General features: G+C 50.9%; 7 protein-coding genes and 1 non-coding gene across 8 annotated transcripts; 5 read left to right on the top strand and 3 right to left on the bottom strand.

Moving 5' to 3' along the window:
* Positions 1 to 3,944: 3,944 nt before the first annotated feature.
* On the bottom strand, positions 3,945 to 4,824 carry MYCTH_78828 (uncharacterized protein). Its single transcript, XM_003661859.1, has 2 exons — positions 4,776 to 4,824; positions 3,945 to 4,723 (listed from the first exon to the last, which is right to left on the bottom strand). Exons 1-2 carry the CDS (start codon positions 4,781 to 4,783, stop codon positions 4,072 to 4,074), a joined length of 660 nt encoding a protein of 219 aa, XP_003661907.1. The 5' UTR covers positions 4,784 to 4,824; the 3' UTR covers positions 3,945 to 4,071.
* Positions 4,825 to 9,225: 4,401 nt separating this feature from the next.
* Positions 9,226 to 10,074, top strand: MYCTH_2109153 (uncharacterized protein; the record flags this gene model as incomplete). Its single annotated transcript, XM_003661858.1, has 1 exon — positions 9,226 to 10,074. The coding sequence occupies one exon, from the start codon at positions 9,226 to 9,228 to the stop codon at positions 10,072 to 10,074; it is 849 nt and encodes a 282-aa protein (XP_003661906.1).
* Positions 10,075 to 11,601: 1,527 nt separating this feature from the next.
* MYCTH_t73 lies at positions 11,602 to 11,705 on the top strand. Its single transcript has one exon. It is a non-coding gene; the product is annotated as a tRNA-Met (tRNA).
* A 41-nt stretch (positions 11,706 to 11,746) lies between these two features.
* MYCTH_2301817 (uncharacterized protein) lies at positions 11,747 to 13,790 on the bottom strand. The gene is made up of 4 exons (XM_003661857.1): positions 13,608 to 13,790; positions 13,481 to 13,552; positions 12,582 to 13,391; positions 11,747 to 12,532 (listed from the first exon to the last, which is right to left on the bottom strand). Exons 1-4 carry the CDS (start codon positions 13,608 to 13,610, stop codon positions 12,026 to 12,028), a joined length of 1,392 nt encoding a protein of 463 aa, XP_003661905.1. The 5' UTR covers positions 13,611 to 13,790; the 3' UTR covers positions 11,747 to 12,025.
* Positions 13,791 to 14,567: 777 nt separating this feature from the next.
* MYCTH_2301813 (uncharacterized protein) lies at positions 14,568 to 16,065 on the top strand. Its single transcript, XM_003661856.1, has 3 exons — positions 14,568 to 14,939; positions 15,043 to 15,314; positions 15,427 to 16,065. Exons 1-3 carry the CDS (start codon positions 14,679 to 14,681, stop codon positions 15,599 to 15,601), a joined length of 708 nt encoding a protein of 235 aa, XP_003661904.1. The 5' UTR covers positions 14,568 to 14,678; the 3' UTR covers positions 15,602 to 16,065.
* On the bottom strand, positions 16,008 to 18,093 carry MYCTH_2301810 (uncharacterized protein). Its single transcript, XM_003661855.1, has 5 exons — positions 17,727 to 18,093; positions 17,555 to 17,583; positions 17,348 to 17,474; positions 17,187 to 17,275; positions 16,008 to 17,118 (listed from the first exon to the last, which is right to left on the bottom strand). Exons 1-5 carry the CDS (start codon positions 17,891 to 17,893, stop codon positions 16,529 to 16,531), a joined length of 1,002 nt encoding a protein of 333 aa, XP_003661903.1. The 5' UTR covers positions 17,894 to 18,093; the 3' UTR covers positions 16,008 to 16,528.
* Positions 18,094 to 18,326: 233 nt separating this feature from the next.
* MYCTH_2301807 (histone acetyltransferase ELP3-like protein) lies at positions 18,327 to 20,566 on the top strand. The gene is made up of 2 exons (XM_003661854.1): positions 18,327 to 18,779; positions 18,838 to 20,566. Exons 1-2 carry the CDS (start codon positions 18,488 to 18,490, stop codon positions 20,262 to 20,264), a joined length of 1,719 nt encoding a protein of 572 aa, XP_003661902.1. The 5' UTR covers positions 18,327 to 18,487; the 3' UTR covers positions 20,265 to 20,566.
* A 1,738-nt stretch (positions 20,567 to 22,304) lies between these two features.
* MYCTH_2117239 (uncharacterized protein) lies at positions 22,305 to 23,200 on the top strand (the record flags this gene model as incomplete). Its single annotated transcript, XM_003661853.1, has 2 exons — positions 22,305 to 23,031; positions 23,184 to 23,200. The coding sequence occupies 2 exons, from the start codon at positions 22,305 to 22,307 to the stop codon at positions 23,198 to 23,200; spliced, it is 744 nt and encodes a 247-aa protein (XP_003661901.1).
* Positions 23,201 to 23,239: the final 39 nt, after the last annotated feature.

The raw sequence follows: 23,239 nt of genomic DNA, 5'->3' as shown, positions 1-23,239 counted from the left end.
TACGGCCTAGGTTTAGGAGGCTTAGAGGTATAAGGCAGCTACCTCCCTCCTATAGCTCGATATCTTAGGGGCTTTCGACACTATTAACTATACCTAGCTACTAGCTACTTTATAGAGCTAGAGCTTCCTAAAGTGGTTAGTAATCTAGGTTAAGGAGTAGCTATAGGATAGGGTAGCTATTCTTTATTTCGATGGCTAGGAAATAGAGGATATAGTAGTAAGGGCTAGGGTCCCCTAGGGGTTACCCCTCTCCCCTATACTATTTATCCTCTATATAGCCTCTCTTTACCAAGCCATTTACTAGGCTTACCCCATAGTCAGTTTAATAGGCTTTACTAATAATACTAACCTTCTAGCCTTTAGGAGGGCTAAGGAAGCCTATAATGGTCAGCTATAGAGGGCTTAGAAGGCCTACCTATAGTAGGTAAAGACCTAGGGTATAGCTTTTGCCCTAGAAAAGTGTAAACTTATCTACTTTAATAAGGGCCGGAAATAGGAGTCGTAACCGCTAGAGCTTCTATAGCCTAGAGGGAGTACTATTACTATAGCCCTATTAAAGTCAGCCAGATTCCTAGGGGTCTAGCTAGACTAGAGGCTATAGTAAGGCCCCTACTACGTAAAGGTAGCTAAGAAGCTAGAAACCTAGGAGTTTGCCCTTACTAGGCTTACTACGAAGACCTAAGGCCCCGGCCTCCTATAGGCCTATAAGGTCCATACTAAGTGTATCTATAGCGTCTTAGCTTATAGGGCCTCGAACTTCTACAAACCTACTAAGCTAGGAGGTAAGCCGAAAGGCCCTGCTAGGGAACTATCGAAGGCTTAATATAGGGCCCTTTAGGTAGTTACTAGGGCCTATAAGGCTACCCTAATCTAGTACCTTGAAACGGAAGTCTAGGTACCGCCCCTTGACCTCTATCTTAATAAGAGGCTAGCTAACTTTGAAGCCAAGCTTGACTAGCTATTTCTATAGACCAGGGCTAGCCTAGGGGCTCCTCGGGCCCTTATAAAGGCTCTTATCTAACAGGCCTATAATAGGCTAAGCCAGAGGTTCTAGAAAAGAAGGGCTAGGGCAAGGGGCTAGGAGCTAAAGCCTATAGCCCTTAAGGTAGCAAGGTCGATAATCCGATAGTAGGTATAGGAGGGCTATAAAGGGGGCTAACCCCCCTTATAGACCCTATAGAGAAGGCTATAGGCTATGGAACTAGCTATAGTAACTAGCTAGAGCAACTATTAGAGGGCCGACCAAGCAGGTAGGAAGATATAGCATGTGTTAGATAGGGACCCCCCGTGCCTAGTTTTTATAAGGGAAGGCCTATAAAGACACTAGGGCCTAACGAAGGCCTAGAGCTCCCTACTAATATAGGCCTATATAGGGGCTATCGGCCTCTATAACTTCCTTTTTAAGGTTCAAGTCCCGGGGGTCAGTACCCCTTACTATGCCTGTAGCTAGGGGAGGGAGACTATCGAGCACCTAGTTATATAGTGCCTAAACCTACCAAGGAGCCGAACGTAGGAATCCTAGGAAATACGGTTATAAAGGGACCTAGACCTCGTTTTACAGGGTATAGGGACCCGTAATTATCGTTTGGCAAGGAGGGTTCTACAGTGGCTAATGGACCTAGGGAGGCTTCTGGAATACCGCTTTGTAAGGAGGCTAGACCGGGAGGTAAGGCCTCTATAGGGCCATTTTAGCCACTTCTCCTTTTCTTTATAGTGTATTAGTATTTGGGATTAGGCGTTAAAGGCAGGACAGAGGTTTTTATCTAGCCTATTAGGTATAGTTTCCTTTATATATAACTAGAGAGGCTCTAACATGCTTATTAGTATAATAGTATAAGACTAATAATAATAATAATAATTATATTTTTATTTCTTTTATTATATTTACTTTATTATAGTTATTTTATATTAAGTTTATTATTTTTATATTATATATTTTTTAACTTATATTTTTATATATTATATCTATTTGAATTTATTTACTTTATTATATATTATATATTATCTGGTTTATTATATTTATTTTATTATATCTTTTTTATCTCTTTTATTATATTTAGTCATAAATCTTTATATTATATAATATAATACTATGAAACTATTAATATATAATATTTTAATATAAATAAAAAGTAAAATAATAATTAAAAATAAAACTTCTAAAAATTAAAATTTATTATATTTAAATAGCTTATAAATGGTTTTAAACCATTTATAAAACTATCTAAAACTACTTACTTATCCTCTTTACTATCCTCTATCTCCTTGCCCTTACCTTAACCCTCTTAACCCTAGCCATCCTCTTTAATACCTACCTCCAAGGCCTCCTTCTCTACCTCCTTAACCTAATACACTCTAAAGTACTCCTAAACATTATAAGCCTTGCCTTACTTAGGCTAAAACTTAAGGGGGCCTAATCAATTCAAAATTAGCCTATAAGTAATTAAGAACTAATCTTTATTACTTATACTTAGCACGCTTTATATACTCATAGCCGTTATATTTAGCCTTAGACCTACTAAGTCTAAAGACCCTCTATATCTTAGTATACTTAAGCTATAAATAAGATTAGTTATAAACAGATTCCTAAACGATCATTAATTATTTCTTAACTTATATAAGAAGGGTTATAGCCCTTAGGCTTAATAATAGGTAGGGCAGGTTGACGGTCCTAGTAGGGGGTATCCTTAGTAAGGGCAAGGCACTTAAAGGGAGTTAATATCGGCTCGGTAGACTCTTCCTTGTCACTCTTCTCTATAATCTTATATAATTTAATATAAAACTCTACAAATAATTTAGGAACTAATTCTAAAGCGCTCTAGAAGGGATCCTTAGACTTATTATATACTACGTTTATATTATTAATATTATTAGCACTTTACCGCTTACCTTTAATATAGGCTAGGTTACTATTAATCTTATACTTCTTAATATAAGTCTTAAGGTTTAACTTACTAGAGAAAGCATCCTAGATATAAATTAATTAGTAACTATTTATAAAATACTTCATAAAGGTTTTTTACTTATTATCTTATAATAAAGGTTACTATGCTTATTACTAAAGCGATAATAAACCTTGCCTAAGGTAAGCTTAATTTCGCTATCCTAAATCGCTTTAGAATTACTCCTTAATTACCTTTAAACTACTCCCTAAATACTTACTTTATTTTACTTAAAGGGTAATATATTAAGGTAGCGCTTCTTAGTTTTACTAGTACTATTTAAATACTAAATATAGTCTTCCTTTAGAATATAATTAGAATTAATTCTAAATTAATCCCTAGTATACTTTACTTATTATATCTTTATATAATGATATTTTTTAATTATTATAACTACTAAATCAATCATAAATAAGTTCTAAATTAGTTTATAGCCTTTAAATTAAAGAGGAAGAGGTAACTAATAGTTTTAGTTTAAAGAATATAAAGAAGAAGGAATTCAAATATAATTAGAAATAATAGGTAGGTTTAAATACTAAGGTAAGGTCTAGAAATTTAATAGGGCTATATAACTAGGTAGGGCTATATAACCAGGTAGGGTCATGTGACCTGCAGCAGAACCGACTCGGAATCGATTCCGAAACGGTTCCTTATTTTTTAGAACATTGGTCAGGTCAGCTTAAGCGAGCTCGCTTAAGCTCGCTTAGCATAGGGTTTAGTCAGGTCAAGTACAAGGGGTTTGGTCAGGCCACCTATATACACCCTAACTAGTGCTACAAGCCGCTGAGGGCACCTACTGGTTAGTACGGAGTATGGGTAAGTTTCTTCCCCTAGCCGTGTACCGATTGGCTGGCGGAGGCCTAAGGGGATTTTGGGGATAACCCCTGTCGGTACCTGGTTAGGGGGGAAAAACTTTCGCTCCCTACCATAGTAGTGTAAACATCAACACCCAAGAACCACTCGGCATTCCCGAATCCGGTCCGGCAAAGCACCACGAGCCCTGTCTACAATCGGAATATCTAAAATTCCGTACAACTCTAAGTAACAAGCGTTTCATCGCAATCTGCTCCTAAGTAGAAACGGACCAAAGACCGCCCAGCGTTGTCTAGGTACATCACCATCCAGTGACCTAACCGCAGCCATGATCGCTGCCGGTGTGGTTACCCTTTGAGTCTCTATAGCAGTACTCACGGCAATGGCACCTATCGTCGTCGTCAAGTCCGAAGATCCAAACCGCCGGAATGAGCTCGCTCTCCGGAACACTGCCTCGCGGCATCATGATATTGGCCTTGCCTTCAGTCACCTCGACGTTCAGCTTCGAATCACGTTGGTCCAAGTCACGGAGGCCAAGGACCCCATCAAGCTGATGTTCTGCCAGAAAACTACCGAACTCCTTGAGGAACTGGCTATCCCTTTCCCCCAAAAACACCGGGTGCGGTCTTTCGTGAAAGTACCCAAATTCGTAAGGGACAAAGTTTCCTTCCATCAGCCGGAACGACCGTGGGAAGATTGTGCCTTCATATTTGTCGATGACGTAGCTAGTAGTGTCGCCGACTTCCCACGGGATTGAGGTGTGCCCGTACTCAACCAGACGCTCGGTTGGCCCGATGTCCAAGTGCTTGTGCAGCAAGACGACGCCGAACCGCTTATGGACGCCGTGGCTCACGAAAAGTTGCCGGATCGGACCAGAAACGACGGATTCGCCATCCAACTCCTTCAACTGACCGCTTGCGGCCCGAAGACTTGGAAGTGAGTTGTAGGCGTCAGGGCTGTAAGCTACCCTGTCATCATCGTAAGCGTTGAGCCATCGGAATAGAGATAGAATGTCCTTACGCTGCCATTTTCTCAACGACAAAGTCCGCAGCAGGAGAGCGAGAGGGAGTGGTTCAGGAAGCGTGGCAAGCTTGTCACCAGAGAGAGTGCTTGATGTGTGATGTTCATAAGCTTTATAGGCATCCCCTGGCACGAGAATGAAAGCAACTTTCACATTTCGTCCTGGCTTCCCCGCTGGCGCCTAAACTGGAATGATGGCCATCTAATGAAACGGAAAATGCAAACCGGGTGCAAAGGTGCTCTGTGATGGCATGATTGGTAGAGGGCATAATGGAGGGTGGAGGGTTAGACGACCGATGTGTCTTGCGGGGATATTAGCCAACCATTTGGCACGTTGGCTTGCGGGGAGTTTGCTGCCTAGAAGCCCACTGTTCCTGGTGCACTTAGCTATCCTTCACACGAGTGCGGCCTGATGCACATGCGCATGGGTCGCGGCGGCCAGTTCAACCGGTGAGAGCTGCCTAATACTGCTGCATCGGCGCAACCATCAAGACCGCAGAAACCGTAGCGCCCCCACCAAATTATCGTTTCACAACCTCGCCCGACCAGCTACCCCGCACAAAGAGAGCACCAACAGCTGCTATAAAGGGATGTTCACCGAGCAAGACGCATCAATACCTACCACTGATTGGACGTCGGGTCACCAGAATCGTGAATGATCGAGGCAGCCTGTTCCAAACTATCACCTGCACAATGCATCTCCGTCTGGCTTGCAAAATGCCCCTCCTGCGTGAATATTGCTTGCGTGAACCACGCATCAATATCTGCTCTGTTCGAGTGTCTAATTGTTCCTACATGTTTCCAGGTATACCTGCAACTCTGCAGGCTGTGATATCGCTTGTCCCGCTTTCATCCTGCGTGACAGGGCTTCCAATTGTCCTACCATAGGGGAGAGAGGTTCATCCGTATGTTCCTGCAAGCTCCTCAAAAAAAAGCCTCATTCTTGACGCGTCTGATTGTTCCTACATGTTTCTCACAATTGCTTTACCCCTAGCTGCTCAAGCCGAGGGCCCTCTCATGGGGTAAAGCAGTCCGCCGGTAAGGGCAATGCCGACGGTAAAAGGTGACGCCGTCAAGATGTTGATAATGCATGTTGGTTCGCGGAGGTTATTCCACGATAGAGATATGACGATCTGTATCGGCTTACTATCCAGGTCCGCGGGTGCATCGAGCCAGTTTTGGTTGCCAGATAGGGGGCCTGGTTGTAGCGCTTACGGCGTTCAAAAGTCAATGGTTTCGTTCTAATGTATTGGTAAGGTAATGTGCCTCCTTTGTCCTGTATAATCAACTACGGCAGGAACGGGGTAGGGAGCAGCGTAAGGAGATCATCGACGGAAAACCCCAGGCCTGTTTAGGGCGGGAATACCTATTCGCTTACCATCCTGTAAGTGTAAGAATGCCAGCAGCACCACAGAATCACGCCTGGCCTACCCCTGTACGTTTGTAGCTTCGGGTACTACAACCGTTGCTCTCCTCTAGGATAAAGAATCCTAGTACGATATATACCCTACTTTTCTTCTTTTTTTTACAAGCCAGTTATATAATTATCACGCTATGTCATTCTCCTAATAATTTTCTATACGAAGGTACTTATAGCTAAAATCCCTAGGTTGATAGCCAAGTTAACAAGGGATATCCTTTCGAGTATAGGAATCTAGGTCCTACGGTGGCCGGCTCGAAGCCCAGATTTGAACCCTGTTAAGAATGTATCGCACTGGATGAAGGCTACGATGTTCAATCCCTAAGCCTTACAGGGCTTCGACTAGCTGTTTTGGAGGCGTGGGGGGTAGTGCCCCCTAAGTTTTTAACGCCCTGACAGCTTGCAAAGGTAATTGAAAACTAGGGGGGGAGACTAGGTATTGATACTTCTGTATTATAGAAATTTGTATTAGGTTGGTTATACCTAGACTTCTTGGCTACTTTTCTGATTTGTGTTAGTTATAGGGCATATATCGTACTACATAGTAGGATTATTTATCCCGGAGGAGGTGTACCCGCCGGGTAAAAGCAAGAATGATTCGTCATTCACTCACTCCCGGTAGCATCTCGCTCCACATTTCGGAAATCAAATGCTCGTTAAGTCAGGTTTACATAGTACAGAGTTAAGTTCATGCGGTCAAGCCTGCGCTCGAGACAGGGCTTCTAATGGTGTCTTACCAACTAGCTACGTCGCTAGGGCTAGTTAACACGAGATTGTGATTGATCACCCTGGTAAGCTTAGTTAAGTGAATGGTATCGTAGTAAGGTGAATATACGGACGTATTGACGCCACAACATACGGACAATAGTTTCCCCGGGGCTATCAGTAATGCTCTCTGATTCCATGCTTATCTCGCTTTTTTCTCGTGTTTCCTATAGTGTCGATAGATCGAATAAGATTCTACGTGTGGTCTCGCTCAACATATCGTCTCGGAGTGATAGCCGCCTATGACTTCGCCGGCACTACAAACGCTAAGTGGTAACTTATATTGCTTATTGTGTCCTGAAGGGCCAGCAGGTCATACGAGATAGCAATTAGGTCGATTGGCCGCTATATAACACTATCAAAAGATGGAATGTTGTTTGGTCTGCTCCACGACGACTATAGAGGGCATCGTTGATATTGGCGGAACGAACGCCGAGCTTCGTGATACTCGGCGTAGCGGCCTATAGCATTAGCCTCTTCCCCATCCACCTCCACAAGTCGTGTCGTTGGCGGGGCACCAAATCGCAACACAGCTACCATAGGGCAGGTTTGCGCAGGTCGACCCTGGCGGCGGTATCTTTACTTGACGGCGCGCAATACCAACCGGCCCTACAAGTTTGACGCACCGGGGATTCGGGTATGTTGGCACTACACCGGGGAGTGTGTGGTCCTCCAGATAGGGCGGCTTACTTTCCTAGCTATAGAGCCTGTGCTGGTCTGCAACAAAGTCGTTTATCTCGTCGCAAAAATTCAGGAATTCCCGCAGTTGTCTTCTTGTTCCCTACCTAGTTCCGACTGGCAAGTCCCATTCTTGCCCATACATGACGTCTTCTTCCAAGTACACACCTGCGAGCGGTGTCAGCCCAAATTCCCTACCACTCGGAAGAGCAGTATTACCTACCGTTCTGGTGGACACCGCGATCAAGGGACACATAAGATCATGTCTACTTTTGTAGCCAAGCACCAGGGCGTCTAGAGTAGATAATGCGTGCTTTCACGCAAATCACACAGGAGTGGCAAGGACTTTCGAGAGAGACGCGCTCGGAGAAGGTATCTGCCAACTACAACCGGCCGCTATGTTGCAGGGATACGATCAAAGACGAACTACTTATAGAAAACGAACGACACGGCGCTAATCCGTCGGATCCGAGATGAGTGTCCACACCCCGCCGTACGGGAAACAAATACTCTTACCAATGCCGCAAGCACGTGTAACACGACATGGGGAAGTCGGACAAGGCAGACAAGGCAACAGAGGTGACTTGTAGGGAAGTGCACCTGGAGCGATTGGGGATCATTACTTTACGCCGGGCTGGACTGAGAAATAGGAGGACGCAAGGCGGTTCTTGCATGGGCTTCTGGCGATCTTGCAGCGAAAACAGGGACGAGGAACCCGGACAATCACCACAGACCGTAAACAATAGCCGCACACAACTGCAATGGCCTGCTCTGTCAATGTGACGGTGGTATTGGCACTCGCGACAAAACGGAACCAATAAGACTGCACGATACTGGAATAAGAAGAGCCCATGGGCTCTTCTCAATCCGGCATTGCTACGTGTATTCCCTGCTGCGAGTCTTTGAGGTTAGAGTTAGACGGTATCCGATAGAAACACAGGGCTTTTTCAAGTGCCAATCTCTAATTAACGCGAACCTGGAGAGATGGCTATAGCGTACTCGATTAAGGTATCCCCGCACCAAACAGCACTTCGTTCCATAAAGAGGATTGACAAGGCATTAGGCCAAGTGCTCGGGACATGAGGAATGCCAGTCTGGATCTGCATTTAGCTGCCTGGAATTCCCTGCTAGTATGTGGTGTTGGAGACAGGGCTTGCATGATGCTTCTCGGAGGGTCTGGATGTTACTATTAGCGTTATGTTCAAGTTGCCCAATTTCTTCCCACATCACAGCCATCATACTGTACCGTACACTTCATAAGGAATAAGGAGCCATCCTCGAATACAATCCACGTCAAATGAGAGGAAAGGAAAGTTACGAGGACATAACCGAAGGGAAGTGGTGGAAGTTGTGATAAAAAAACAAAAAAGGACCAACGCAGTCCACCAATCGGAGTCCTGTAACACACAGCAGCGGGCGTCCCTTGGTCACACTCGTTCTTTGTTCAATCTCTCTTTCGCCTCCGTGGACGCAGCATCCTCAATGCCCGTACTTCGCCCCCATAGCTCCAAACCGTAGGCGGCATCATTATACACACATCCGCCTGTACAATTTGAAGATATTAACTGCGAATAGAAGCAAAAAACGATGCCGTCGTCGCACCCGCAATCGCCGAGTGAGCATATAGACGTGCTCGAGATGAACGAAGCCTTCGAAAAAATCGACGGATCTTTCGAATTTACAGGCACTCTCCTCGTGTACAAAGCTGGCGGCGACTTGCACCACGCAGTTTTGAAAGCTCGCTACTCGTCGCCCTCGGAGGTCAAAGTCGAACATCTCAAAAATGATGGCCTCATCCCCGTCTCCGCCTACAACCCTCTCTTCCCGCTCGGTTTTACACGTGCACCCGAGCCCCTGCCACGAAATTGTCACATCAAGAAGCCTCGGCTGATATCCTACGATCGAATTCGCCTAGGGTCCCAGCCGAATCAGATCGCAGAGTCCGTTCTCCTCGAAGCTGCAGTCTGCGAGTTTCTGAAGCTACATCCGCACCCCAACATTGCCACGTACCTTGGCTGCCAGGTTTCCGACGGGAGAATAACTGGTCTTTGCTTTGTGGGATACCAGCGCACCCTAATGCAAGAAGTCAACCCGCGCGGTCTCATGAAGAGAAAATTTAGGTCAGACTGTCAGAGAAGCAAGGACTATAGCGGTATGCTGGCCGGAATCGAGAGCGGTATCAAGCATCTTCATGCCTTGGGTTTAGTTCACAACGATATCAACCCAAGTAACATAATGTTGGACGGCGACAAGGCGGTTATCATTGATTTCGGCTCTTGTAGGCGGGCAGGGGAGAGCCTGGAAGGTGCTGGTCGCACTTACGAGTGGTACGATGAGCAAGTCGAAACCGCTCTTCCGCAAAATGACCTCGACGCATTGGAGGAGATTCGAATATGGTTAGGCGACGATTCCAAGCCATTCCAGTTTCTTGAATAATACTTTAAATAGGTGGGGTCAAGGGGACGAATTCAGCAAGAGATATAGTTTAATATTTGCTAATCTTCCAACCCTGCTTGTTCCACCTTCCCTCTCTATGCTGTATAGGAATGCTGTTACCGAACCCTGATGTTAAGGGCTTTGCCTCTACGTACGTTACACGGCGTCTATTTGCTGGTAGACCTACGACCTGTGTTAGCGCGCTCCTGTTGAGGTCGGAGCAGCTTATAAACCCACCCATCACTTGGCTTGATGTAGGAACCAGAATTGATGTATGTAGTGGACTGGCAGTCACTGATCTTGACCTTGCGACTGCTGTCCTTCGTCTTGAAGATGCAGCTGTTCACAAGTCCTTAGGTCTCGGCTTGCATTGTGGAGGGAGAAAATGGCTATTGATGAGATTGTATCGGGTAAACTGAATGAGTTTTATCGCGATGAGAATTTGCCTGGTCGGCATGGAGTGACTTGGATGAACGCGAGGTATTTATCCACCGAGCAAAGTGCAAGCACATGAGTTGCATGCCTCTCGTCTGGGTTGGCACTCGAACTGTACAACCCCACCGCGCTGCGTGGTCAGCACAGCTTTTCAAGACGCCAGGGTCCTGGAACGACGCTGCTGTGCAGAGGGGTGCGGAGGGTGACATCGACAATCACGCGAGGGACGGGCGTCCTTACTGCTTGCAGCCTGGTGCATCGACACAACCATCAAACCCCACCAATTTCGCAGCCTCGCAGACCAGTCACTCTGCACGCAAATTCTGCAGGTGGAGGAGACGAAGAAGGCGGCAGAGGCGGAGTGGAGGACGAGATCCACTCTCGGTGTGAGGGCGGTTGAGGTGCTGCAGCATCTACCGTCCTGTGTGTAGTGGGAAAGGAGTCATTACCGAAGAAAAACAAAAAGTGAAGGAGATGGATATGGTGGAAACGCTCAAGCTGTCTGCTTGCACTTCGACGGAGATCATGTTCCTAATCTTGACTCATCACATATCTTCGCCCAGGTATTCAAAATATTTGTGCATCTAGAGTCAAACAAGGAATAATCACATATCCTAACCCTGCCTTTCTATACCTAGCTCTTTCACGTTCTAGATCAACACCCGCCCACCAGATGATACCTATCCTAAGGACCTGTAGATAACCTCAGCTACCTATTAGCAGCTAGGGAAACTACCACGTAGTGATATATTGTGGGGGCACTTCACGGCCGCCGTGAAATGGAAGGGTGAGTTCACTATACCTGGAGACAGTATACTCTTGTTATAGCATTAGTTTACAAACTAAGACTAGCAGGTTGCCTATGCTAATAAACCCTGGCATTTGCAATAGATGGTAAACGTCTAACCCCTAGCTAATTTAGAAAAAGGTTTAGAAGGTATAGAATTAATAGTGAAGAAAAGCTACATGCGGCCAGTCATCGTTTGTTCGTGATCCCCCAAAGAACCTAGGTTGGGTGATGGTGAAGGTGTTGCTGATCCTGGACTAAGGGTATCGCATAGGTTACTTTATCGTCCTCGTAGCGAATAAAAAGGGAGCTTGGCTCAGTTGGAAGAGCGCAGGTCTCATACGTTTGTATGACTGGGTGCTTACACCCAGAAATCCTGAGGTCGTGAGTTCGAGCCTCACAGTTCCCAGTCATTTTTCTTCTCCCAGATTATCCTGACGGGCATGAGGTGCTTATCCTGCGTTTAACCAGAAACTATTCATTTTGTCCACTGACTATTAGATTTGTTTCTTTTTTTTTTAAAAAAAAAAAAAAACATGAGTAACCTTCCCGTAGGGTTTGTGGTATTTAGACGTGGAACGTCACCATCAAGAAAACCCAAAGCATGGCAACAAACGGATCCCAATTACTTTGCCAATGCAGTGGGCATGCCAACTTCGCTTGTCTATTCTGTATTTGCATCCTGCTGCTGCTCTGCTTAAGCCGCTGGCTCCCCGTCGTACACAGCTGTTACAAATACAAACCCTCTGGTTCGCCCTCCTGTTTTGTGCGCAACACGCGCTCACGAGCCGCGCGGAAGTCGGCCATCTGCACACGCATGCGGCGCTCCCGGAGAGCCATGAGACCCGCCTCAGAGCAAATTGCCTTGATATCGGCTCCGGACAAATCATCCTTTTGAGCAATGAATTCCTCCAGGTCAACGTCCTCGTTGAGCGACATTTTGCTCGTGTGCAAGGCAAAGATCTTGCGCTTGGTGTTCTGATCCGGGTTCTCGAATAGAATCTTGCGGTCAATACGGCCTGGCCGGATAAGCGCAGGATCAAGGGTCTCGATCTTATTGGTGGCCATGATGACCTTGACGTCGCCACGGTCGTCGAAGCCGTCCAGCTGGTTGAGGAGTTCCAGCATGGTCCGCTGGACTTCACGCTCACCGCCTGATGTGGAATCGTATCTCTTTGTACCGATCGCGTCGATTTCGTCAATGAAGACGATGGATGGCGCGTTCTCAGCGGCAACCTGGACGACATTAGAAGGGAATCATTGCAAGCAGCTGTGCGGAGCCTACCTGGAATAACTGGCGAACCAACCGGGGACCATCACCGAGGTACTTCTGAATGAGCTCACTTCCGACGATGCGCAAAAATGTGGCCGAAGTCTGGTTGGCCACAGCTTTGGCCAGGAGAGTCTTTCCGGTACCAGGTGCACCGTAGAGGATGACGCCCTTGGGCGGTTTGATACCCATCTCTTCGTAGAGCTCAGGGTGGAGCAGAGGCAGCTCGACCGATTCCCGAACCTCTTGGATCTGTTGCTCCAAACCACCAATATCGGCATAGGACTCAGTAGGCGCCTTCTCGAGCTTCATGACGCTCACAAGAGGATCTGTGTCGTCCGTAAGCACGCCAACAATGCTGACTGTTTTGTGATGCAGCAACACGCTAGCGCCAGGCTCGAGCAGGTCCTTGTCAACGAAGCTCATGATGCTGACATAGTACTCCGGGCCAGTTGTGCTAGAGACAATGGCGTGGTCGTCGTCGATCATCTCCTCCAGCGTGCCGACTCCCATGGGGCTGCCCCGCATGTCATCGACGCGGCTGCGCTCGTCGGCCATCCGGTCGGAGGACTCCAATTCCGAAGCTGGCGCGGCGTCGTCCTTGGCAGCCTTCGCCTTCCGAAGCCGTTCCTGGTTCTCGACGTATTCCTCCTCAAGAAGAAGGTGGTCGTGGATGCGCTGCATGCGTAGCAGCCGGAGCTTACATCGGCTCGTCGGGTAGACAGGAGGTAACTTCGCAGCTGCGCTACTACCGCCAGCCTTCTTCTTCTTGCGGCCGATGCGCGTGGTAGGTCTCGGCGGCGGCTCATACTTGGGCTTGTCCTTCTGGTGGCGACGAGGCTGGTCAGCAATGCCTTGGGTGGCGGCGACTCGATTGACGAGAGTCGGCCATTCAGAGACTTAACCATCCGAACCTTTTTGTCCTTGTCATCCCGGCCATCCTTGCCCCCGCCCATGCCACCGCCCATGCCTGATTGATTCTGACCCTGCGAACCTTGTCAGAACCTGCCAAACAACGCTCAAGTGCCCCGGTGATCGTACCATGGTGCCGGTCTGCGGCCCCGGTCGGAGCGATAACTTTGACTGTCCGGTTGGAATGTAAAGAAAATAAACCGCACAGAGAGTGCGCTTCACTATATTCCCTCTGTGGGATGCGATGACCCGCGGACGTGGATGCCAACGGCGGATGGGCGCTTGTTGGTTGAGGTGTGATGGAGTGGCCAGTGCAAGCTTGAGGCGAGCTGGGTAGCCTTGACAGCGCTTAGTGTAGGCGGCAGAGCGACACGCCAACAGCGCACGGATCACTTACGTGTAGTGGGTCCAGAGTGATGCAAAGAAGCCTCAGCAGGTACTCCGAAGAATCTGGAGCTGTGGATTCCAGATGACATGTACGGTACGTATGGATCACACTTATGGCATACACCTAGGTACCCTTCTGGCCACCGCTCATGAACCAGAATACTTCGTACCAGCACTCGATTGGTTAACTAGCCCGACAGAGTCTCGGTCCTGTTAGAAAAGATGCCCTCGTGTATCTCCAATAGAAAATGACCAAGAGCTCCCAGGCACTTGCCTCCGCTTGTCGTCAGTAAGGCCGTCCATTACGCGGTGCGTAGCGGCATGATCATCGTTAGGCGTTTCCTAACTGTTATGGCTTGAATGCTGAGCTGCCTGCTCGAAACGGCGAGATTCTGCTCTTTCGGGGCGTTTATTGGTTGCATGCACGGAATTCGGGCCCTGCGGGAGAAACACGGAGCGAGACTCAGACATAAACGCCCGACCCAGCGCATACCTCGCATTTCCATGTGGGCAATGCTCCTCCCCGTCACGTTCGGAGCTTCCTTGCCGATTTCGTAGCTTCCTTTCGCTTGATCCCCCAAAGTTTGCATTGAAATTGTGGCTCACCCTTGTCGCAAGTTTGGCTGTAACAGACCACATTTTGCCCCTTCAGTTTCCACCACTTTTAACGTTACCCCTCCAAACTGCGCGGTACTTCCTTGTTGGTGGTGGTTTTCCCCCCCACCTTCTCGTCCCTGCCCGCCGCGGAACCACACCCTCATCACGACCACCAGCGGCCCCGACACCCGCTTCCCGGAAACTTCGTCGACAGTCATGGCCACCACGCGCGAACGTCGGATTGCAAAGGAGTTAGCCGACATTCACAATGACAAGGACAACTCGGGCGTGTACGCAAACCCGGTCGACCCCTCCGACCTGACACATCTCAAAGGCACCTTCCCTGGGCCCCCCGATACACCGTATGCCGGGGGCACGTATAAAATCGACATCGTGATCCCCGACATGTACCCGTTCAAGTCGCCGATCATGAAGTTCGACACCAAGATCTGGCATCCAAACGTCAGCAGCGTGACGGTACGTCAGAGGCGAGTCCCGATGCGAGGGCCTGGAACGGAGCGAAGCAGGTCTGGCGTCCCGAGACGAGAGGGTATGTCGCTAACACGCAACACCCGCCCAGGGAGCCATCTGCCTTGACACGCTCGGCTCGGGGTGGTCACCGGTCGGTACGATCAAGATGGCGCTCATCTCGCTCCGCATGCTCCTCGAGTCGCCGAACCCCAAGGACCCCCAAGACGCCGAGGTTGCCAAGATGATGATGGAACGCCCAAACGAGTTTGCAGCCAAAGCGCATGATTGGGCCGTCAAGTACGCCGGCGCGCCGCGGAGGGAAACGCTCACACATAACTACCAAACGGCGGTGCCGCCACCGGTTAAGGATGACCCGTCAAGGTGCGTTTCCTGGGAAGAGATTCATCACTGGTATGGGCTGGCTGGGTGCCTTCATGTAGTTCGAGTGTCTGGGCCCCGGCTAACATGGAACCTTGTTACACCCTACCTACAGATACAAAGGTTACAACAAGGATCTGATCGATCGGTTTGTCAACATGGGATTCGACGTTGACGCCGTGGTGGAGGCGTTTATCTATGTCGGTATCGACCGCAACGGTGGCGAGGATTACGAGCTGGAAGAGGCTTATATGGGCGATATCACCGCTCGGCTCCTCGGTGAACAGTAGTGGAGTTGACCAGTTGTTTCGAAGAATGAAGAGTCGACGACAGGGAGTATCAGTATCACGCATCATTCCGCCTGCCAGGAAACATCGTGGCGGCAAGTGGACAACAGGCTTTTGGTAATTCGGAGACGGAACGGGGCTTGGGAGGACCCAACGATGCATGTTCCGAAATACTTAGCATTAGGAATGGAGTTTACGGATGGCGGCCGGGCAAGCAATATCGAAGGAGTTCTTGCTTTTACCCTTCTTTTCTTTCTTACCCCTCCTTCCAATAGCTAGACTAAATCGGAAATGTGAAGCATGACTTGATCCCTACGGGAGAACCGGAATTAGTCGCGGAGAATGAGTCCTTCCATGCTTGCACTTGGCCTTTAACCACAACGTTGATTAGGAAACGCCCTCGGCGGGATATGGCGCACTTTGAGGCGGCATCATGCTTGATCCGCGCTATGACAAACGGGAACTGATGTGAAGCCCATCCACAGTCGAGTAGTCTACTTGTCGGCACTTCCAAACAATCGGTGGCTGTTTGACAGCCGATTCTAATGTGATCAAGCCGTGGCTTACACGTGAAGTTATCGGACGCCAGCCTCTGGCCTCCGGCTTAGTAAAGCACCAAAAAAAAAAAAAAATACAAAAAACGACCTAAGGTCACAGCTGTTGAGTCTCTCGTACGGCAAATCAGAATAAGAGACTCGTAATGCACAAGCGATTATGCCAGACCACCAACCCACCCCCAAGTCTATAGGTTCGACAGTGCCTCAGGTGCCATCTTGCCCGCGGAGCGTAGTTGCCCATACCCTCACACTGCTCCTCCCAACCATCATCCTATCCTCCCGGCTCACTCGGCGCGTCAAGTGATAGAGTTAACATGTACAAGGCGAACGCTGGGATAGCACTACCAACGATGCTACAAGTTCCGCCCCTGATTTAGAGCAGATCCCGCCTGACAAACTCGTCACGCAGGGCCTTGCCCAGACCGGCCGGGGAACGCTCAACGATGACGCCGGCGGCCTCGAGGGCCTTAATCTTGGAGTCGGCACCGCCCTTGCCGCCCGAGACGATGGCGCCGGCGTGGCCCATGCGGCGTCCGGGGGGCGCAGAGATGCCGGCGATGAAGGAGACGACGGGCTTGCCGCCGTTGACCGTATTGTGCTCGCGGAGGAAGTCGGCGGCGTCCTCCTCGGCCGAACCGCCGATCTCGCCGATCATGATGATACCGTCCGTCTCCGGGTCCTCAAGGAAAATCTTGAGGCAGTCGATGAAGTTGGTGCCGCTGAAGGGGTCGCCGCCGATGCCGACGACGAGCGACTGGCCCAGGCCAGCATTGGTGGTCTGGTTGACGGCCTCGTAGGTCAGGGTGCCGGACCGGCTGACGATGCCGATGCGGCCGCGCTTGTGGATGAAACCGGGCATGATGCCGATCTTGCACTGCCCGGGAGCAATGATACCAGGGCAGTTGGGGCCGACCAGGCGGGTCTTGCTCTGCGACTTGAGCATCGACGTGATGCGCACCATGTCTGCCGCTACGTGTCAGAATATCCGATCCACCTTGATAATGTTCCGTCATGAGCCATGCGCGACGAACCATGCTGGGGAATACCCTCGGTGATACACACGACGAGGGGGACTTCGGCGGCGATGGCTTCCTCGATACTAGCAGCGGCGAGTGGAGGCCTGTTGATTCGCGGCTCATTAGCGCGGCTTGCCTCGGTCGAGGAGACGTGTTAGGGACGGAATCTTGCTTACGGCACAAAGATGGCGGTCGCATTGGCACCAGTCTCCTTCACCGCCTCGGCGACGTTGGCGAACACGGGGAGGCCGAGATGCGTTTGACCGGCCTTCTTTGGGTTTGTGCCGCCAACAACCTTGGTTCCTGAACAAATCGCGCGTATCAGATCTCACATTCGCCCAAATCCGCCGAGACCGCCCTCGTCTGCGATAAGGTGGAGTTACCATATTCGATTGCCTGTTGCGCGTGGAACCTGTGATGGGGCAACAACCGTTAGCGTATACATCATTGTACGGCTCCGGCCGCAGAGTCGGGTCCAGTGGTAAACCGCGCCTCGAGATACGGGGCGCATAGGACCTTCGAAGCCATGGAGGAAGCGCGAAACCAAGTACTCACGTTCCCTGCTTGCCGGTGAACCCTTGAAAGAGAACCTTGGTGTCGCTGTTAATGCGGAGGTTCTTAATGGTCGAGGCATAGGGGGAAGAGGCCGAGCTGTAGCTCCTCTGGGCGAGTTGCCGCAGGAGAGGGCCTGCGCGCCGCGATTGCCTCGAGAAGGCCTGCATGGTGATGGGCCTGAAGCGAGAAAAAGCTGGAGAACAACCGAGGGAATGCGGCCGAAGAGGGCAGGAAGAGGCGTCTAATGCAGGATGGTGATGCTAGGTCGAGTGGTTTGCGGTTTTCCACAATGCGATGCAGCAGGCTTCGTCACTTGTCCAAGCCGCGGCCCTGACCGAAATTGTCGCGAGCTCCAGCCAACGAGCTCGAATTCTGACAAGCAGGGGGGTCTAGCGTTCCGTCATTGGCCGAAAAGGTCAACAAGCCGAGCTAACGGCAACTCCGGCGGTAGTGTTTTTCCGATCTGCGAAACGGCCAAATGCGGCTTGAGAGGCCGGCGGCACTCGGCACCGGCGTTCGGCCCCACCGAGACTGGGGACTCGGATGTGGGACTGAATGCGCCAACGGCTTGCCGTGCGCATTCAAAACGTCAAGCGTTATCGCGATTTTGCCCCGCCACAATCCCACCCCAGGTTTTGAACGCAGCAACGACAGCGGCGGCGGGAACGGGAATGCGGGAGTGATAGCACTGCAGTGAACGACAAGGCTGACCGAGATATTTAATTTGAAAGAGGGTTCGGCCCGCCGCGTTTCACATGACGATGGCGACAACGACGGTGACGACGACGATCCGCAAGAAAGACGCAAACCTCCCACCCGAAAACGAGCGCTTCCTGCGATGCTGCGCCGATATAGCCAGCGCCTTGATCGAGGATCATGAGGCCTCCAAGGACCCAAGCCGTCCTAGAAAGGACATCAACCTCAACACGCTGCGATCCAAATTTGCAAAGAAGCACAAGATCAATAATGTGCCGCCGCTCACTGCCATCATCGCTGCGGTGCCCGAACACTACAAGAAATACATCCTACCAAGACTGATTGCCAAACCAATTCGTAAGCTGAACCTCTTGAATTCTTGGAGCTTTCACAGCTGGTTGCTAACATTCTCCAGGTACGTCATCCGGTATCGCTGTGGTCGCGGTCATGTGTAAACCGCACCGATGCCCTCACATTGCCTACACGGGTAACATCTGCGTCTACTGCCCCGGCGGGCCGGATTCGGACTTTGAGTACAGCACACAGTCGTACACGGGCTATGAGCCGACGTCCATGCGGGCCATCCGGGCCCGGTACGACCCATTTGAACAGGCTCGCGGGCGAGTCGACCAACTCAAGGCTTTGGGACACTCAGTGGACAAGGTGGAATATATCATCATGGGCGGGACCTTCATGTCCCTTCCAGAATCGTACAGGGATGAGTTTATCTCCCAACTCCACAACGCCCTGAGCGGATACGGGACGTTGAACGTGGATGAGGCCGTCCGGGCTGGCGAGCAAAGCAGCATCAAGTGCGTGGGCATCACCATTGAAACCAGGCCAGATTACTGCCTGCAGCCACACCTATCCAGCATGCTCCGCTACGGTTGCACTCGCCTCGAGATCGGCGTCCAGTCCCTCTACGAAGACGTCGCGCGTGACACGAACCGGGGCCACACAGTGGCAGCCGTCGCGGAAACTTTCTGCCTTGCCAAGGACGCCGGGTTCAAGGTGGTCAGTCACATGATGCCTGACTTGCCCAATGTCGGCATGGAGCGCGACCTGTACCAGTTCAGGGAGTATTTCGAGAACCCCGCCTTCCGGACGGACGGCCTCAAGATCTACCCGACGCTCGTTATCCGCGGCACGGGGCTATACGAGCTCTGGCGCACGGGCCGGTACCAGAACTATACGCCCAACGGGCTGATCGACCTGGTGGCGCGTATCCTCGCGCTGGTCCCGCCATGGACGCGCATCTACCGCGTACAGCGCGACATCCCCATGCCGCTGGTGACGTCGGGCGTCGAGAACGGCAACCTGCGCGAGCTGGCGCTGGCGCGCATGAAGGACTTTGGCACCACCTGCCGCGACGTGCGCACGCGCGAGGTCGGCGTCAACGAGGTCAAGCACAAGATTCGGCCAAACCAGATCGAGCTCGTGCGCCGCGACTACACCGCCAACGGCGGCTGGGAGACCTTCTTGGCCTACGAGGACCCCAAGCAGGACATCCTGATCGCGCTCCTGCGGCTGCGCAAGTGCAGCGAGAAGTACACGTTCCGCGAGGAGCTGGTCGGCCAGCCGACGAGCTTGGTGCGCGAGCTGCACGTGTACGGCATGGCGGTGCCGGTGCATGCGCGCGACCCGCGCAAGTTCCAGCACCAGGGCTTTGGGACGCTGTTGATGGAGGAGGCAGAGCGGATTGCGCGGGAGGAGCACGGGAGCGAGAAGATCAGCGTCATTTCCGGCGTGGGTGTGAGGAGCTACTATGCCAAACTGGGGTATTGGCTGGATGGGCCGTATATGAGCAAGTGGCTGGACGGGAGGCCGGGACCGGGGGAGTAAAGGCGGATGAAAACGGCACGGAGGCGGAATGTCGGGTCGTGAGTGGGTTTTCTAGATGGTGTTCCAAATGGATCTCTGGGCGTTGGGTGACACCAGCATTGAAATACATGGAAGGCGTTGATGGTGATATCCGGTGCAAAGGGGTTGGCAAAATAAAAGTATCAACGTATTGAACTGGTATCTACTTGTCCCGAATCTACCAGTGATTTCTTTTGAGCGACCCGTGGGATCCGGAGAGTGACGCCTTTCTGGAGGCTGTTGTAAGCCCCTGGCTCGAGTGCTCTGCTCTCCTTCGGGCCACGGGCACGGTGTGCGCAACTTAGTTCAGGCACGGGAGTACTCTGTGTAGATATCTACTGGGGTTGCAGCCAGCGACTCCTGGATCACAGCATGTATACTACCCGCATTAGTATCTCAAATTAGTAGTAGGCAGCTCTTCCGTGTCTCAGGTACGGGCGTACTGCAGCCTCCATCACCTCATGTTCGTCATCGCTATGTACGGTACTACCGCGAAGTCTGCGATCTATAAGGAGGTTCAGACGTGACCTGCGCATAAACAAATGGCATCCAAGTGGCCAATATTTGTCTCTTCCATTCTCGTCCGATCAGGTACATACCGTCATCATTCTTACATCTAGCGAATCCAACACTTGGATCTTCTTTCCGGACACAGCACAACAAAGAGGCCTCATCACGTTCCCATTAGTTAGTCCTTCCCAACTAATTAATTATGCCCCGTAAAGGGTTCAATAGGGTTATCCCGCTGTGACAAGTTCATTATTGGGCATTTCCTCGACAGTGACCCGCGGGCGAAAGATCAGCGGATCTCGCGGCACCAAAATGGCAAAAAAAAAAAAAAAAAAAAAAAAAATATTATTCCGAAAGGAAGGCAGCAACAACAGATGTGACCTCTTTCTCCTTTCCCAGTTAGCGTCCGTATGGGATTCGTTCACCTACGCAGCCGACAATCATCACCACCTCGGGGTACATCAGCTCGCGATTAAGCTGCGCAGAACGACCTGAAACCTGCTCTCCGGGTAGGCGACCCGGGCGGCGGGGAGGTGGCGGTGAGCAGCAGCGGGTAGCGCGAGACTGCAAGCCAAAGCGGCGGACCCTGTCAAAAGTACCCAGTCCCCGGCCAATGGTGCAGACAAGTCGCCAATTCATAGAAATGGGAGGGCAGGTGCTGGCACATCACACGGGCCGTTGGAGGAGTCTTCTCTCTCTGGAAGGAAGCGTGTTTTCGGGAAGCGGTCGTGTCGTTTCTAGGCGTCTGCACGCCGCGCAAGTGGCTGTATAGTGACAACAAGACTCGCTACGCTGACGCGGACGGGTAGAGCGTTCCGGGCGAGATGGCGCGGTCTTGGTTGCGCGGGGCTTGATGGGAGGGCAACGACAACGATTAGCCTTGATGGGTCTGGTATGGCGGTGACTAAAAAATAACCATTCATTACAGTGAGTGAGAGATGCAAGTTGGACTTGGTCGGGAAGGTAAGGTACTTGGGTCATGCCGGATCTGGAACTGCCATTACCGTTCTGGACTGCCCGTGGTCAGTCGTCTCTTACCCATCGACGAGCGGGAACTCAGTCATGAACCGCGCTGGCTCGCCAGGCTCACGAGGTTGCAAGAAAGACAGGGAGATGCTCCGTACCGCGCCTTCGTGCCCGACGGGACTTCCTCGCGTCACCGCTGGACGCGCGCAAACGATCCGTGTCATGCTCCCCTGACAGCGAGGGGAGCCTCTGTTCTACCGTTTGCGTCCCTCCGTGTCGCGTTCGCAGTTTGCAGAGGTCCGCAGCAACGCCCAGCTGCCAGCGATATCCGCAAAAGCCATTCCTCGGAGATCCAATACGACCTTTGGAGATTCGGCAGCTCGGCGCAGCCCCGCGTCACGAAACACGGGCTCCCTTATTTATGTACAGTACGTTGACCGAAGCGCTACCGCATCGGTCCCCGCCGCTACTTGCCGCCGCTCCTTCACCGCACGTGTTGATTCTGTCGACTTTTACCTGGCGCCGTTCTAGACCCGGCGGATCGCAATGTCTGACGAAATACATTTCCCGATCGGTTTTGGGCTTAAAGATCTCGTTGCCTGGGGAAATACCGGCATGATCCTCTTGGACAAGTCCACCACTCCTAATACGGTGATCAAGACTCCCCACGATAGCGACTCCTCCAGCTCCATTACTAGGGAGCAGCAAATTTACGAGCGCTGCCACCAACGTGGTGGCCACAAGGGCATCTTACGCTATTATGGGACCTTCGAGTCAGCGATCCGCCTAGAGTACGCTCCTCGCAGCAACCTCCGATCGTACCTTAGCAAGCACGCCGTCGATACAAGTGTGAAGGTTCGCTGGGCGGTTCAAATTGCCGAGGCCCTTGAGTTTGCTCACCAATCGGGTGTTATTCATGGAGACATTAACGGCTACAACGTGTTTCTCAACGAGAGTCTCGACGCGAAGCTCGGGGACTATGCTGGATCTTCGCTCGACGGCTCTCCACTGCTTATTTCCGTGACGCCGAGTCATGGGTGTCCTAGATCTACGCTGTCTGTCGAAGGAGATCTCTTCGCACTCGGCTCCGTCCTTTATGAGCTGATGAGTGGGAGTCCTCCATACGCCGGGTTGTCGGACGAAGAGATTTTTGCGTGCTATGCGAAGGGTGAATTTCCGGACACCAAGTCTTTGGGGTTACTTGGCAGCATTATTACGAGGTGCTGGCAAGGCCAATATAAGGAATGTGGACAAGTTATTTGTGACTTGAAAGGTACGCTTCTGCAAGAGACAACTCTGGATATAACTAAACGCGAAGATAGCCGCGCAGCGCAAGATTCACACTTGGAGCGCCAACAGCATTTTTCCTCCGTGGGCGGAGCTCTCAGAGCCCCGGTAATGGAGTCCATCACGGCTCCTCGATAGGACATACTCTAAACTAAGACTGGTGGTTTAAGCTCCTCAGAGAATGTGGTTGTCCT

Source organism: Thermothelomyces thermophilus, chromosome 2 (assembly GCF_000226095.1).
Source record: "Thermothelomyces thermophilus ATCC 42464 chromosome 2, complete sequence".
NCBI lineage: Eukaryota > Fungi > Ascomycota > Sordariomycetes > Sordariales > Chaetomiaceae > Thermothelomyces > Thermothelomyces thermophilus.
Note: the sequence above shows the minus strand (reverse complement) of the source record. Positions and strands in the feature narration are given on the sequence as shown.

What these genes read in the sequence shown, in the direction of transcription:
- MYCTH_2301817 (XM_003661857.1), bottom strand. An exon ending in GGGATGACAAGGACAAAAAG is followed by an intron (nt 13,392 to 13,480) that starts GTTCGGATGGTT and finishes CGTCGCCACCAG; the next exon opens with AAGGACAAGCCCAAGTATGA. An exon ending in TGGTTCGCCAGTTATTCCAG is followed by an intron (nt 12,533 to 12,581) that starts GTAGGCTCCGCA and finishes AATGTCGTCCAG; the next exon opens with GTTGCCGCTGAGAACGCGCC.
- MYCTH_2301813 (XM_003661856.1), top strand. Translation starts at nt 14,679, where the DNA reads ATGGCCACCACGCGCGAACGTCGGATTGCAAAGGAGTTAGCCGACATT. An exon ending in CAAACGTCAGCAGCGTGACG is followed by an intron (nt 14,940 to 15,042) that starts GTACGTCAGAGG and finishes ACACCCGCCCAG; the next exon opens with GGAGCCATCTGCCTTGACAC. An exon ending in GTTAAGGATGACCCGTCAAG is followed by an intron (nt 15,315 to 15,426) that starts GTGCGTTTCCTG and finishes CCCTACCTACAG; the next exon opens with ATACAAAGGTTACAACAAGG.
- MYCTH_2301810 (XM_003661855.1), bottom strand. Translation starts at nt 17,893, where the DNA reads ATGCAGGCCTTCTCGAGGCAATCGCGGCGCGCAGGCCCTCTCCTGCGG. An exon ending in GCAACAGGCAATCGAATATG is followed by an intron (nt 17,475 to 17,554) that starts GTAACTCCACCT and finishes CGATTTGTTCAG; the next exon opens with GAACCAAGGTTGTTGGCGGC. An exon ending in GCGACCGCCATCTTTGTGCC is followed by an intron (nt 17,276 to 17,347) that starts GTAAGCAAGATT and finishes GCGAATCAACAG; the next exon opens with GCCTCCACTCGCCGCTGCTA.
- MYCTH_2301807 (XM_003661854.1), top strand. Translation starts at nt 18,488, where the DNA reads ATGGCGACAACGACGGTGACGACGACGATCCGCAAGAAAGACGCAAAC. An exon ending in ACTGATTGCCAAACCAATTC is followed by an intron (nt 18,780 to 18,837) that starts GTAAGCTGAACC and finishes AACATTCTCCAG; the next exon opens with GTACGTCATCCGGTATCGCT.